Raw genomic sequence first — 15732 nt, 5'->3', positions numbered from 1 at the left:
ATTATTATAAAAAATAGGATAAGTAACAGTAACTACGGTAGGAGAGTACTTTAGCTCTCTGAAAACTTGTTATTGTTTAGTTAGTGAGATTTCGATTGTTCCAATTCAATTGATTGGTCCATTGCATATAAATGATACACACTAGAGTGGGCCCTACTTAAATTAAAATCTTGCATGATTTGCTCGCGAGACAGCCAACTGTTCAATTCATGGTTGGGATAAAGCTAAGAAATCCACATAACCGTCACAACGGTCGAAACGGGGAGACGATCACGGTCCCTGACATACCGAACGATTTAGCTTAGGATCACCCCTTCATTCACAGCTCCGAACGCGATACGGACTGTTCGATCGTGATCCGACGGCCAGGATCTCGCATCGGATCACCGACTAGGTCTTTCCGCGAACCGAAACGCGGCCCGAGGAAACGACGGCGACCGGAAAGCCCTATCCGGTAATTTCACCGCTCCGCACGCGGCTCGCACGTGCTATTTAAGGGTTTTGTTCCCCGGTGGGTAGGGATCCCTCGTCTTCCCCTGTCCCGCGAGCAGAGCGCTCTTCCTCTCCCCCGCTTCCTGTTGCGACCTCTCTTTCGCCGACCCTCTTCCGCCTCATTTCCTGTGTTGGTCGATCCCTCGTCTCCAGTGGTGGGCTCCTGAGGTTAGGGTTCCGATTCGACCCCTTCTTGAAGCGTTTTTTGCTGTCTGCTTTCGTTTTCGAATTCGAAACTGGCCAATGCATGCTTTGATCATCGAAATCGACAAAAGCTGTGGGCTATGATTGCCTTGTGCGGATCGTCGTTTAATGGGTTATCTTTTGATCCCGGGCTGGTTTTCTTGATGCTAGGGTTTGGAAATGCGCCCCCTTTTTGGGTTCTGTCATGGTTTTGATTAATCGTTGTGTGACGGATAATGCTGGCTCGATAGCAGAGGTGGCAGCGGGTTATGGATTCGAAAGGAGATGCGGCTGCGATCACGCCGCTGCGGACCAGCGACCGGCTCCGGCAACGACCAAAGTACTTCGGCCGGCCTTTCTTGTACTATAAGCCTGTGATAAGGAAGAAGATCAAATCCAAGAAGAGGACTGCAGCTTCCCAGATTGCAAAGAAGCTGCTTAGGCCGAGGAACCACCCTGTTCAGATGCCCCCTCCGGATGTAAGAGCTTCAGCACTGGATTTGTGTATTATGTTATTGACACATAGAATCTTACACGTTATGAAGTCATATTTTTAATGGAAACCAGTCACCGCTTCAGCGTCAGTGGTTGTTTTTGTGAAACTGCAGATAGAAAGTTTTGGTTTCATGACACACAAACACTTTGAGTATCCAACAGGATTTGAAAATGTAGTAGTTGAAACTTGAAACCATGTATTTCCTTCCTTGTAGTGATACGTTACCTGTATGCAATGGATAATGATCAGAAATGTCTAATGCAAGAACATATTGCAAATCTTTGAGTGAGAATGCTCATATTATAGAACCGTTGAGTGCAGGAACATGCCTGTAATTTACATTATTTGCATGTGATTTGATTGCTGACTCAGCTGAAAAATAGTATGCAAGTCGTGCTAATTGACACGTAAAACCAAAAAAAGGCGGAGTTTCTCCCCCCGGCCCAACTAAAACATATAGGTTTTTTTTTTGTCTTAAGATTTATTAGGAGGATGATGGTTGATATTCATGTAATATCTTGGAAAAAGGATATGTAATTGCTTGTATTTTTGTGGAATTTTGCGACTGATTTAGACTCTGAGCAGTAACTATTTTAATGATACACTGCATGCATAATTATGAAGGGAAGACAAACTTGTATAACCACTTTCCCAATATTTCTAAGGCTTACAACAATGCTTTTACTAATCATATGATATAGCCCATAGATACAGAGTTTGGACTGTGAAGCCAACAACAGGGAAGTGGCAGAATACAGATCCTGCATCTTTAATATACAATATTTCAAAAGAAGATCTCTTTTGAGTCTTTTTTTTTTTATTTATGGAAGTCAAGGTTCCTTTAAAGTTTAAATATTATTTAACTCCTGTAATTTCTTTATTGATGATTCTTTCAAAACAGGTTTTAGGAAAGGCAACATGATAACTGTATGATAGATGGTCGTATTTTGATGCTTTAAATCTGATTGCTTAAGACTTTGTTGTGGTTGCCAGTTCACAGTAACCAATGTAGAACATAAAACTAAATCAAAGGCCTCAAACAATTACAACTCTTGCTTTGCTGAAATTTTTTGAACTATCTCAAGCACCGTATCAAATTACAAACAATAGCAAGATTCTGGTTGGTACTCTTCTGAACTTAATTGCCTAGTTGATTTTCTCGATGCATGAGTATATTTGTTTCAACACTTAACATTTAGATAATTTAGAGCAACTTTCCTTCTTTTAGACACCTAGTTTCCTCCTTGTTGGAAACTGAGTGCATCTGTCTATGCCCATTTGCTTATCCATTAGGGAGGTATCAATGATAGACCCCAATACATTGTATTAAACTCCTATTCTCCCCAGTCTTGAGGTTTTTGTTGTTTCTAGGTTTCACTAATCTCTTCTCTTAAAGCATGTGCAATGTGGTTCTGACTCTCTTTGGCTGATGGGTAAATTGTCTTCCGCTTGAACTCTTCCTCCACCAGACTCTTTAATCAAATCATGTGCAATATGGGTTCTTCCTCTTTTTAGTGGATAGATACATTGTGTTATAGCCGAATTCTCACTCTAGGTAAACATGATATTGGAATGCTCTGTTCTCTATGGTCGACTTTTTATATTATAAACATCTATCTATTTGCGTAATTGTTTGGGTTGCTTCTTATTGCTTGCTCCTGTAGTTTCCTTGATTTCATTGCTGTTTTTATTATTAATTTTTAAGTTCTTCAGTTTGAGGTCCTTGAATCATCAATCAGTGGCAACATTTAGTGTTGTGTCAAACTACAAAAATAGGAAAATGATGCCCATGAAAACTTAAAGAAGGTTTTGCTTACGAACAATTTGCCATTGTCGATCACAAGCCTGGATAAAGAAGGTGAAGGGTTGTATGAGGCCATTGACAACCATGTGATGTTGCAATTTAATCTTAATTTTTTTAAGTATTTTGGTTCATTCAATGTAATCAGGATTGATGAAGATATTGTTTATATGGTAAAAGCTGGGTGGTTAAAGTGGAAAGGGGTGTCCAAAGTTTTTTGTAATCGTCGGTGCTCTTTAGATTAAAAGGAAATTTTATGATATAGTTGTTAAGCCATCCTTGTTTTGTGGTTATGATTATTAAGCAGTGAAAAGGCAACGTGTACAGAAAGTTTGTCATTAAGATGAGCCTAGTGAGATGAATAGACAGATTTACTAGGACAGATAGAAAAAGAGTATTCTCATTTGTGAATAATTAGTCGTAATTCTTGGGAGAATCATCAAGGATGGTATAGACATATTCTAAGGAGATCTGTAGATATTATAGTTAGATGAAATGAGTTAATTAATATTAGTGGTGAAGGAGGGGTAAAAAAAGACCTCCAAAGACTTGTTGATTTAGGACCTAAGAGGTAAAGACTTCATTTTTTTAGTTATTTTCATTAGAAATTGCGCAGAGGAATATTTTCAAGTTTCCTTTTAGTCTTCCTTGTTGATTGAATAGTCAAAACTACCTCTGCCATACATCAAATGATGGGAACTTGTTGATTTGTTCACTCTGATGGTATTGATTGTGATTAGGTGGGAAAAAAAATAGTGACTAGGTATCTTGTGACTGCACCATTCTTTTTCAAAAAAATTCTAGCAAATATGCGACTCATGTTGCTCTTGTAAGATCCTTACCAACTTTGTTTTATCCAAGGTTTTCTAAGTACCAATCAGACCAGATGTACTAACTGCTGTTTGTTGTTTGACCAAGTACTTGTATTTATATGTATAATCAATATTGGTACTTATACCATTCAATTATAATTTTTATTATTTTATAAATGATACTGGATGGTTGGTACACCATCTGGTATATGAGTTTCATGTTAATCTGATAGGTTATTTAACCATTACTAGACTGGTTTAAACCTTGATTGTGCCAACTATTTATAATTACTTGTCTAAAACATTAGGTGATCCATACACTAACATGTTATTCTTTCCAGAATTCTTTCTGTTTTGCTAATCTAGCATCTTCCTGACTCAGATTATCTGCTTATTCTTTTGTGTAGTCTATTGCAGCAAACTTACGGCGCTCTACAAGAAAAAGAAAGATTTCAATAAACCTGGAAGACTATGAAACAGACACTTCAGGAACAGAAGATGACGATTTAATGGTAAGATTCTAAACCTGCCGATGCACATAGTCTTGATCAAATTCAGTGTTTAACATGGTTAGTGATCTATTCGTACCTTGGCGCTGATTTGTTTTTCAGGCTCCCAGGTATCGTTCTTCAAAAAACAAGGCAGAGAACAATGCTAGCCATGATGAAGCATCAACCTCTCCAAGGAACAAAAAGATTACAAAGACTAATTCCCTTCCCCGCCGTGAGGGTTTACGACCTAGAAGACTGTTGAGTCGGAGAAGAGCACAACCTTATGAAGAATCAGAAGAAGACCAGGATAGCTCTGAAGACCAGGCTGCCGAGGATGAAACGGAAAATGGAAATGACACAGAGGAGGATGCTGGAAATGAAGAGGATGGTGATGGGGGAGATGAAGTAGCAGGAGATGGGGATGATGAAGATGGTGAGGAAGAGCAGGAAGGAAGGAGACGATATGACTTGCGGAAACGTTCTGAGAATCATAGATTATCTAGTGAGAAGGAGGGAAAAGAGAGGCCCCGATCCCCACGTAGAGTACTTCATCATGGTATGGGCTCCAAAAGCAATAGGTATCTAAGAAAAGGTGGATCTCGAGTACATAGACGTCATCGGCTTTCATTGCCTGATGATTCTGACGATTCCCTTCTTGTGGACGAAATGGACCAAGGTCCCTCTATTCCTTGGACACGCAACGGAAGCAGAAGTGGGACACCATGGCTCTTGGGTGGTCTAGACATGCACGGTGCAACAGCCTGGGGACTAAATGTTGCTGCATCTGGTTGGGTCTATCAGGGTGACAATATTACTTATCTAACTTCGGGTATTCAAACAGCTGGGCCAAGTTCAAAGGGAGGGGCAGACATTCAGCCATTACAAGTTGATGAAAGTGTGAGTTTTGAAGACATAGGGGGTCTATCAGAGTACATTGATGCATTAAAGGAAATGGTATTCTTTCCATTACTGTATCCTGATTTCTTTGCCAAATATCACATAGCTCCCCCGAGAGGAGTTCTGCTTTGTGGTCCTCCTGGCACCGGAAAAACATTAATAGCTAGGGCATTAGCATGTGCTGCTTCAAAGGCTGGTCAGAAGGTTAGCTTTTACATGCGTAAGGGAGCTGATGTTCTCAGCAAATGGGTTGGAGAGGCAGAAAGACAGCTGAAACTGCTTTTCGAAGAAGCTCAAAGGAATCAGCCCTCAATTATTTTTTTTGATGAGATAGATGGCCTTGCTCCAGTTAGATCCAGCAAACAAGAGCAGATTCACAATTCTATTGTTTCAACATTACTTGCTTTGATGGATGGACTTGATTCTCGTGGACAGGTTGTCCTGATAGGTGCAACCAACAGAATTGATGCCATTGATGGAGCGTTGCGCCGCCCAGGGCGTTTTGACCGGGAATTTGTTTTTCCTTTGCCTGGTTACGAGGCACGTGCTGAAATATTGAAGATTCACACACGAAAGTGGAAGGAACCTCCATCAAAAGAGCTAAAGATGGAACTTGCAGCTAGTTGTGTGGGATATTGTGGAGCAGATCTGAAATCTTTATGCACAGAAGCTGCTATCCGTGCTTTTCGTGAGAAGTACCCCCAAGTGTATACTAGTGATGACAAGTTTGTGATTGATGTTGATTCCATAAAGGTTGAAAAACATCACTTCTTAGAAGCCATGTCTACGATTACTCCTGCTGCTCATAGGGGATCTATTGTGCACTCCAGGCCTTTGTCTTCAATTGTTGCTCCATGTTTGGAAAGACATCTCCAAAGAATAATGAAACATGTATCTGATATTTTTCCTTGCCTTCCAGCTGTAGATGTCAGCAGGCTATCTGTTCTTTCCTTTGGCTCTGCACTTCCTCTTGTTTATAGGCCTCGCCTTCTGATATATGGGGATGCAAGTGCTGGATTGGTATAAATCTTAAGAACTTTAATATTTTGACATTATATGTTATGTTGGATGCTGTTGATAAAGCAGTTTTAGCTTGACAGGACCATGTTGGGCCTGCTGTCCTACATGAAATGGAGAAGTTTCCTGTTCACTCTCTTGGACTTCCATCTCTTCTATCTGATCCTAGTGCAAAGACACCAGAAGAGGCTTTGGTGCATATATTTGGTGAAGCAAGAAGAACTACTCCTTCTATACTCTACTTACCTCAGTTCCATATTTGGTGGGAGACAGTGAGTACACAAATCCATAATATAGTTCTACCAAGATGAGTTTTGCTGGTTGCAAATAGAATTAAGATGGATAATTATTTGGTTTTTTACTTCTGCAGGCACATGAACAGCTTAAGGCTGTTTTGATGAGTCTTTTAGAGGAATTGTCTTCCAATCTTCCAATTTTACTGATAGGAACATCTTCAGTGTCCTTGAGCAAAATGGATGAAGACTCCACTTCCATCTTTGCTCTCTGTAATGTGTATGCTTTCTAATCTTTATATTAAAATACTGCATTTTCTTTTTGTTTTGTGGATTTGGTAAGACTTTATCAGGAAGGATAATGCATTTAGGTCCTCAAGTATGAAAGAAGAAAAAAAGAATAAATAAATCTTGTCTGGCATCACCGTATCCTCTTTTACCAGTAGAACACTAACTTTTTGCACTACCCTTCCCATTAGTGATTTCAAGCAATAACTTTTTGCTATGATGAATAGTTATGGCCAACCAATTTGGGTTTCCAGCAGGAAATTATGAAGAAACTAAAAAAGCTAATATCTGATTATGGTTATAATAATTTAAGTTTTGCATTTCATATTCTGCAAATTCTAAATTGGTGACGCCTTGATGGTGCATCAACAAGATACAAGTCAGTTGAATTGCTGATAATTTTACTGGAAGACTCAAGGAGGTTCTACATTGAAAACAAATAAATTTAGAGAAATGCATAAGTTTATGCTGACTATATTGACTATATAATGAGGCGCTTGCTATCTTGCATGACTCAGTATATTGGTAACTGAGCATTACCAATCACTTCCTCAGTGGAAAGAGATGGTTGACAATATATGTTGCAATTTAAATACAGCAGATTGATTAGAAGCAAAGCCTATGATATATTTTAAAATGAAAATGATTAAAGTTAATCTCCAAGATTTGTATGTTTTCCAGTATAATGGCCTTTGGAGGTGTCACTTTTCTATAGACAAGTGAGAAAATAAAAGATACTTGTATCATTGATTGTTGCCTGAATTACATTCATTGAATGGATGAGTTTTGAGGGGGGTGGATTTTTTCCAACTAAGATGGTCTTGAGAATAACTTTTGTGGCACGGCATTTTTCCCAAAATTTTAAATATTGTCGAGATTGTAAGGGTATAACAAAATTTATGCCGTTTTAGGATCAGACCATGGATAAGATTGAGGATCTTGAGATTCTTTTTTCTTTAAAAACTAAATTGCCAGAAAATTTTATAGAAAAAAAACATAACATTTAAATATTAGTTGCTTGTGAAAGAGAACTGTTTATGCAAGTCATAATTATTTCAAATTAATTAGTTCTATTTATGTTTATAAAATATTCTTTTCTTCAAAGCTTTTTTCTTATAAATAACCATGTTATTTGTAAATTACAAAAAAATCATTTGAAGATGAACATTCCTTGAAAACTAGATCTCCTTGTTGTTCTTTGCATTTAATCTTAAACAACAAATTGTCTTTATTCTCCTCTTAGTTCTCCTGTGCCATTGGTGTAGGTGTAGAATATGAATTTGAACACTTCTTGAGAACTAGATTCTCCCTCCCTCCCTCCCCCCCTCTCTCTCTCACTTTCTCTTTTGAATTAACTCTTGAACAAACAAATTGACTTTGTTCTCCTCTACCGTTGGTGGTGTAGGTGGCTCTACACTGTTGTGAAACCATGAAATTGAATTTCAGGTATGAACCCATACTGGTCCATGTCTGGACTTGTACGGTCTCTTCATGTGAACCATGGTACCAAAAGAAGCCTCGAAAATTGGCAAAAAATAAAAAATCCTTATCTTTTAGATGGTTGTTTTCTAGATTTGTTGTCTTGTTTTATCCTTTATGAATATCTACGTGAGTTTGATCTTAATAGATGAGAAAAGATGCTTCATATGTTCTTGTTAGGAAAAGTTATTCTATATGTATTGTCATCTTTTGAAGAGTTTTATTTTGAATAGGTATCAAGTGGACAAACCGACTGCAGATGACAGGTCACGCTTTTTGGAGAAATTGGTTGAAGATATCTTGACTCTTGAAGTTGATGAGTCAACAAGCAAATTAAAAAAAGTAACATCTCTTCCAGAACTCCCCAAGGCCCCTCAGGAAGTGGGTGGTCCAAAACCTTCAGAGCTTCAGGCAAAAGCAGAGGCGGAGCAACATGCCCTTCGTCGGCTGCGGATGTGTCTCCGGGATGTTTGTAATAGGTCCGTCTCTCAACTCCTGACTGTGTAGGACTACTGGGACAAACATTATACTGTCATAGAAAAAAGAACTGTTGAGGGGTTTTACTTTGACAATTTCAAGTGACAGAGTGCATTGAACCTACCTTATAATTTAACTAACGAATATGTGGTTTACCAAGCATGTACAGGCTTGGCTTGATAATCAGCATTACTTGTATCCATTTTTAGCCAATAACTTTTCACTTCAATTTAGTTGCATATATCCAAGAATGTCACACAATTGGGATCAAATAGGCAAGGATTTATACAATAAATCACTGTTTTTCGTTGATAAATTTTCACTTCAGTTTAAGTTACATAATACATACACCAAGGTTCCCTGGGATTGGGAACTTTTAGACAAGGACCTAACTATATCTGTTCAGGGGCATGTAGGCACTGACCAAGATGTGGCCTCATGTCATGTCCGTGACAATCCCATTTGTGTAATGACCATTAGTAGGTGGGCATGAGCTTGACACGGCTCCATATGTGCTGCAGCCTCGCAGGTATATTACCACCGTGACATGACTTACATGGTCTTGCAATAATGGATTTGTTCTGTGCTCGCAGGATTCTATATGACAAGCGATTTAGTGTGTTCCATTATCCAGTCTTGGATGAGGATGTGCCTGACTATCGTTCGATTGTTCATAATCCCATGGATATGGCCACTCTGTTGCAGCATGTCGATTGTGGGCAGTATCTCACGTGTGCAGCATTCTTGCAAGATATTGACCTTATTGTGGCTAATGCCAAGGTAAAATATTCAACTTTTGTTTTCTGCCAAGTGTTCTGTCTGGATCTAAAATTATATAAATATTTATATCTGATTTCTTAACTTTGCTGTGGGGTTTATATTTGCAGTTCTATATGGTACTTATAATACCAATTGTGGACTTTTTATAATTTGTATAATTCTGATGCTTACTATTTGTATAGACATATAATGGAGATGACTACAATGGAGCTAGAATTGTCAGCAGAGCTTATGAGCTTCGAGATGTGGTATTTTCCTTTTTGTCTCGGTATCTGTAGTGCTAACTAAACAGATATCTCAAGTATATTGTCAATACTTCTTGTTGAATTTTTGTTATATGTTTAGGTGCAAGGTATGTTGTCACAGATGGACCCAGCTCTAGTCTCATTTTGTGACAACATTGCAGCACAAGGTGGTCCATTGTTGTTGGCAGATGATGTGGAAGAGTTGAATGTTCCAACAGCACCTGTTGTTCAACTGGCTAACATTCCTAGAACAAGTGCTCGACTTTGTAATGTTCAGTCAGATGTAAATCTGGCACAAAGTTATGAAGCAATAAAACTGCCAAAGAAAAACACCGACCATACAGGTATCTGGATCTTGTTATTTATTATTGATGCACTTCTTGGACATGTTTTTTAGGAAATGATGATTATTAAGTATTTTACTGAATTTTTGTCCATCATGCACCAAGGACTTATTTTGTGTTATACTATTACATGTTCAATCTTGGATGACAAAGACTACACAATGGAAGCTTGATGAGATTCCTCTAAGCTTCAAAGTAATTTTAGATGTTAATAACATACAAATCATTACTTGCGCCAAGTACTTTTGAGGATTGAAGAGAGATTCTGTAAGGTGAAACTTTTGGTATAGATAAAACTGGAGAAAAAGGATTCTGACCCTTGAGATCAAAAGTGACTTTGGGAAAATGAGAGGGCTCCTTTATGTTTTTATGGAGCTTAAAACTTGATATTCTTCTGTTTTCTTCTGAATCTACTTTGAGCTCATGTATGCTTGATTTTTTTAATAAATCTATTTTGTCATCGGCATAGGAGGCCTGGGCATCATGTTGGTTGGACCAGCTCGAGGCAGGGCTACTGGTGGTTCACCCACACAGTACCCATGTCCATAGTTAAACACAGCCTATCCTTGTAATTTTGAATTGATGATTGGGTCAAGGGGATGCCCAAGTGGCATTTTTTTTCTGCTTGGATAAAGGTAAAGGTGGAAAGGGGAAGAGGAAAGGATCTGCAAGAGGCAAACAAAGTTGGGGAGAGCGAATAGGTCTGCTAAAGGCAAAAAAGGTCGGTGCTAAAGACATTTCCATGGTTTAGAATTAAGAGGTAGTGAGAGGAGATGGAAGGGGTGTCCTAAAAAATCATAATGAGTTGATAGCTCATTTTTTTCATTACTCAAGCTGGAAAAGAAACAACAAGAAATGGTTTTAGAGAATATTGGGAGTATAATTATGCACTTCCTGGTTCAGGACCGGTTAACAAGTTTTTTAAATCTTCTGTAGCACAACTGCTATTGAATAAGGACTAGAAAATTTGCAGGTATGCATATGTTTTCATAGTTAACAATAAAATTTTACCAACATTCTATTTGAATCCCCGGTCCAGTGATTTAGACCGTAATTGTGCCATTATGGTTTAAGAGTAAATAGCTGTGAAGGAAGAAAAATACAAGCATCTTTTCATATGGCAATCTTTTTTTTCATCCACATGAATATTACAGCTTGGAAACCCAGAGCAATAACTAACACAGAATGCTTGGTAAGTTATTCTTAGTCCACCAAATGTTAGAAAATATAAGATTATCTAAAATAAAGCAGTGCTTAACTACGAACTAAAAGAAATTTGAATAGGAAAGGATTTTTCATACTTCCTAAATTATCTATGAAGGCTGAAGGTCCTTGCTCCTGAACAAATTTTTAGGTTCCTAGCTTTTTGCAGACTGGACTGTGCTACGCTGTGCCATGGACAACCTTTGTATCATGCATCTTTTTTGAATGTTATTCAACATTACTGAGCAGGTCATGGCATGTTGTGTTGATTTGTATTGTGTTGGCATGACCCCGTAGTGGGCCATACTATGTCAATTAATGGGCCTTGAACCATTCTGACATGTGGATCATGCTGGCACAGCTCAGTTTACATCTACCTGCAAGGTCCTGCTATGTCAGATTATGAGCCCTAAGAAACTCCACCACCGCAACCCGTTTTACTTCTACCTTCAGTGCCATGCGATGCTGGCTTGTGGGCCTCATCCAGCATGTTGACATGCCCATGCAACCTTGTTTACCTCTACCAATTCCTCCTGTCCTTGTGGATCAGATGGATTTTGTTGTGTGTTTGTTCCTCATAACAACTTGTTTTGTTCATCATTATAGTTCTTTTATTGTTTCCTTTACTAATTTGTGTTTGGGTTGGTCCAAAAGACATGCATATGCTAATAAGTTCTTTCTAAATCATGATCAGCTTTTAATTTTCAATTTTTTTTTTATTTTGATGATACCTCTGTTCTTAATTTTAGTTACAGGTTGCATTTCCTCTTATGGTGACCATAATACCTATTATTTAGAAGAAATTGAACTATACATCTTAATTTACAATCTACAAAACAATAATAGATCACCCTGGTGCACAAGAATTTTATTTAAGTTGCATTTGGTTGATTTTGTGATGAGAACATATTGAGATTTTTCTGATCTATGGTGGTTATAAGAAAAATCAAACGGGCATTTGCATTCTTGACTACTATGAATGAACGTGTCCTGAAGCTCCCTTGTTGGTAGCAAATGAGTTGCAAAATTCAGAGGCAAACGCATCAGGTGTATGTGCAAAGTGCAATGTGACACCTCCTTGAGGAAGCATGTGGAGGAATAAAGCAGTTGCTCATCAGCCAAAAAGTAAGAAAAAGCAAAGAAAGCTAGATACATCAACATTCAGAAAAGGGCATCTTCTGGTGGTGATATTGAAAATCAAGCATCCTGGATCCTCCAAAATAATAAATTGTCTCTGTTATAATTCTACTCCAAAGTTGGACCAGTGGACTCCTGTTATATCTGCTTGCAAATTTGGTTAAATGGTTAAGGACGAGAGTCCTAACAGACACATGAGATATTAGGGGATATGAGTGTCACTGATCTGTTTATTTGGATGTTATCTTAGTACATTCGTGCAAGTTTCTGTGAGCATTTTTATCTCTGCTCGCCTTATTCCTGCTCCCTGTTCGTGATCGTTTTAGCAAAATGACTTTGTAATTAGCTTTACCAGTATGAGGGATTCTATTAGTTTTTTCAATTGTTGTTTTTTTCTCAAATTACTGCTTCTTTGAAAGTAAAGGCAAAACAATTTATTGTGTAGTGTTGACACTAAGATCTATGTTTCTTGTATTCCAGGCTCAGGCAGGGAGGAGAGAGGTACTGCTGAACCTGATCAGATAAAGGTCAGCTCTCATCCAGGATTCCAAGAACCAGATAGAAATGGTCCATGGAGACAACCAGAAAACCACACTAATCGCGGACCAGCAGAAGTATCGGAGGCAGCTTTCAGCCAACCGGCCAATGAAAACATTGATGATGCGACGAAGGCCAATGCAGACATATCTGAGCAAATTGATTCTGTGAAGAAGCATCTCATCGAGCGAACGGAAGGCTATGGAGTGCCACAGCTTGAGCGGCTCTACACCCGAGTGATGAAAGGTGTGATGGCAGCAGGAAGTCAACATAGAGAAGATAGTAGGCAATTGGTTTTGGGTCATCTTTTGAAATTTGTTGAGGACGACAAAAATTTTTAAGCAATAAGTTTCTCTTTTTTTCTTAGTCTTGTACATCGGCTTATTCATCAAAAAAAAAAAAAAGAATTCTTCTTCTTTGCCTTTCTTTATGCAATATGTTCTATGTGCAGAATGAGCATAGACCAGTTGATGAACGCCTTATATGACGTTGTGATCCATCCATCAGTAGCCTTGTCCTCACACAACAGTTCTGTACTCGCGAAGGTGTCCGTTCTGTTACGTCTGTGTAATTTTTTATTTATGCTTCGACAAAACGATGATGATCATTTGTTCTCACCTTCCATCTTCTTTATTCTCATGTTCTATTGGATCGTAAGAGGACGAGTAGAGTTTTAGTTAGCAAGAAATGCCAGTTTTTAGTCAAAGTAAATTGAAGTTGGTAAGATTATATATATATATATATATATATATATATATGACCAAATAATAATTATGAGCACCACAGGGTCGTCCTAAGATTGCTGGGGGTGGGGGGTTGGCATTTAGTGCCATGTGGTGGTCCGTCCCGCAATTATTGGGTGATGACGAACAGCCACGTGAGTTGGTGGGCAGTGCTCGTCCCCCGATAACATAAACACCCGGGCCCGCGTGGCCCCCATCGTGCTAATCGCATCGTCATCGCAACATGATGCGCATGCATGTCGTATGGCCACATCGCTTGCCGCCACCGCCGCCTCGATCGCGAATGAGACGAAGGACATGGTGTTCGGCGAAGCGGTGGAATCTTCCGGATCTAACGAGTTGGGTTACGGTAATATTTCGCAGGTTTCACCTTCGATTAAATCCGATTAAATTTTGAGGACTTGGAATACGTGATATACATCTAATAGCCCAATTGTGATGCGACAAATTTAAAGCATTATAAATAGCTTAAAAGGAGGAGGAATTATTGGAATGAGTCGATCACGGATATCTTAGATAGTCGAGTATTAATTCTAAATCGCATAACTCTCTTGAAGAAAACAATAGAAAAGATTGGTGGAGTGCAAGAAAGAGCGAAGGACAACAAGTGTGCAACCTCATGACTCCATTGTCGTTGTTGTTTCTCTCACTTCAGTCTCTTAGTGCAATGGCAAGTAGATGCTTTCGGAGAAAAATGAGGTGGACTTGGATTGGGTTAATAATGGAGAAACAATCGATGAATGCAACTGCGATGGCATCGAGGAGATGGGGTCGATCGAAAGAAGAATTCGTCAGAACCACGTGTGTTGATACTTGGAAGAGAGGTAAAGCTTCGACAGCCATGCATCCAATAGAAAAGTTCATGGGAAACTATCTGCCTTATCAGAATATAAAAAAAATCCTTTTTTGCTGCTTCACGTCAGATCAGATCTGATACTATATCGAATGTAATATTAACCAAAGATCTGATATGTACTACTTCTTGATCTACTGATGAAGAAAGATATTGTACATTAATAAGTTTTCTTTTTTCATTATAAAATGAATTTGCTTGTAGGGAAAACAAATATATGTGTATCTCTATCTTCCACTGTGTTAAAGCATCATTGAGAGCATGATTTGGGGGAACAATGATCACTTGTTGCTTCACTCTTAGGTAGTATCAAGCTTCTTTCCAAAGGCCAAAGGGCACTCACTCACTTCAATAATTGCTTCTCTCCTTGGGTCCTTGTTTATCATCAATGGAGGAGGCAATTGATTATTTGCTTCTTAGTTAAGCCATTATCAGGTTATATTCACACAAATCAAACTTGCTTCTCACATGTGAATTATAATTTTAATATTCCACTCTATTGATACTTACAGTTGAATATTCCACTTGGTTGATACTAACAGGGGTGCAAAAGCATGCAGCTTATTTCATGATATCTAATCCTGCTTTCACAAGATTTGTCTTGGGATAAGATTTATCATGAATGAAGAACATAAAAAAAAAAAAATAATTTTTTTAATGCTTTCAAAGTGGGAATAAGATCATCAATTAAAGGAATCATTTGCTTCATTGCTAATCATCATGTTATATTTACATAATAAACCTTGCCTCTCACATGTCAACTAAAATTTTAGTATTTCACTTGATTGACACCAACATCTCAGCTGGTGAACCAATGCTTAAAAGGAAGCATGCCTCCTATTTCTTAATATTTCAAAAATAAAGTAATATATAAATTTTAAAGTTTAAGAAAAATAATTTTATCGCTACGAATTACATATTGACAATGTCACGTCTCGTGAACATGAATCTTAACTCATCTTAATATATATAACTACTTACGTATAAGTGATTTGATAGTTGCACGACGATAAAAGATCAATATAGTCGACTTAAAATAGTTAAAACATCAACCAAAATAATCCTTATTTGGAACAAAATTCATCTTGAATTAAAAACTTGGTCAAGAGTCGAGAGGACAAGTTCGTGTGTGCCGACTGATATGGCTCCGAACATTGTGAAGGATCGGCAGGGCAGCTTTAGATTCTTGCCCATAGACAGCTTGTAGCCGGAGAAGGTTGAGAC

General features: G+C 38.3%; 1 protein-coding gene across 3 annotated transcripts; it reads left to right on the top strand.

Annotated features, from left to right (window-relative positions):
* The first annotated feature begins 530 nt into the window (after positions 1–530).
* Positions 531–13328, top strand: LOC103970740 (ATPase family AAA domain-containing protein At1g05910). Of its 3 annotated transcripts, none has more exons than XM_009384650.3 (11): positions 531–660; positions 847–1154; positions 4192–4296; positions 4396–6192; positions 6273–6461; positions 6560–6702; positions 8423–8668; positions 9260–9446; positions 9629–9694; positions 9792–10035; positions 12856–13328. In XM_009384650.3, the coding sequence occupies exons 2-11, from the start codon at positions 945–947 to the stop codon at positions 13251–13253; spliced, it is 3585 nt and encodes a 1194-aa protein (XP_009382925.2). In that variant the 5' UTR covers positions 531–660; positions 847–944; the 3' UTR covers positions 13254–13328. The 3 variants fall into 3 exon arrangements, with proteins under 3 accessions (XP_009382925.2, XP_064990429.1, XP_064990430.1); XM_065134357.1 differs by having other exon boundaries at positions 538–660; positions 930–1154; XM_065134358.1 differs by lacking the exon at positions 531–660 and having other exon boundaries at positions 1017–1154; positions 4202–4296.
* Positions 13329–15732: the final 2404 nt, after the last annotated feature.

The sequence above is a fragment of the Musa acuminata genome, chromosome BXJ2-11 (assembly GCF_036884655.1).
Source record: "Musa acuminata AAA Group cultivar baxijiao chromosome BXJ2-11, Cavendish_Baxijiao_AAA, whole genome shotgun sequence".
In the NCBI taxonomy this organism is placed as follows: Eukaryota; Viridiplantae; Streptophyta; class Magnoliopsida; order Zingiberales; family Musaceae; genus Musa; species Musa acuminata.
Note: the sequence above shows the minus strand (reverse complement) of the source record. Positions and strands in the feature narration are given on the sequence as shown.

Bases quoted from the DNA above. Each gene is read 5' to 3' on its own strand.
- LOC103970740 (XM_009384650.3), top strand. From the start codon at position 945: ATGGATTCGAAAGGAGATGCGGCTGCGATCACGCCGCTGCGGACCAGC. The intron at 6,193-6,272 runs GTATAAATCTTA...TTAGCTTGACAG, and splicing joins GGGATGCAAGTGCTGGATTG to GACCATGTTGGGCCTGCTGT. The intron at 8,669-9,259 runs GTCCGTCTCTCA...CTGTGCTCGCAG, and splicing joins CTCCGGGATGTTTGTAATAG to GATTCTATATGACAAGCGAT.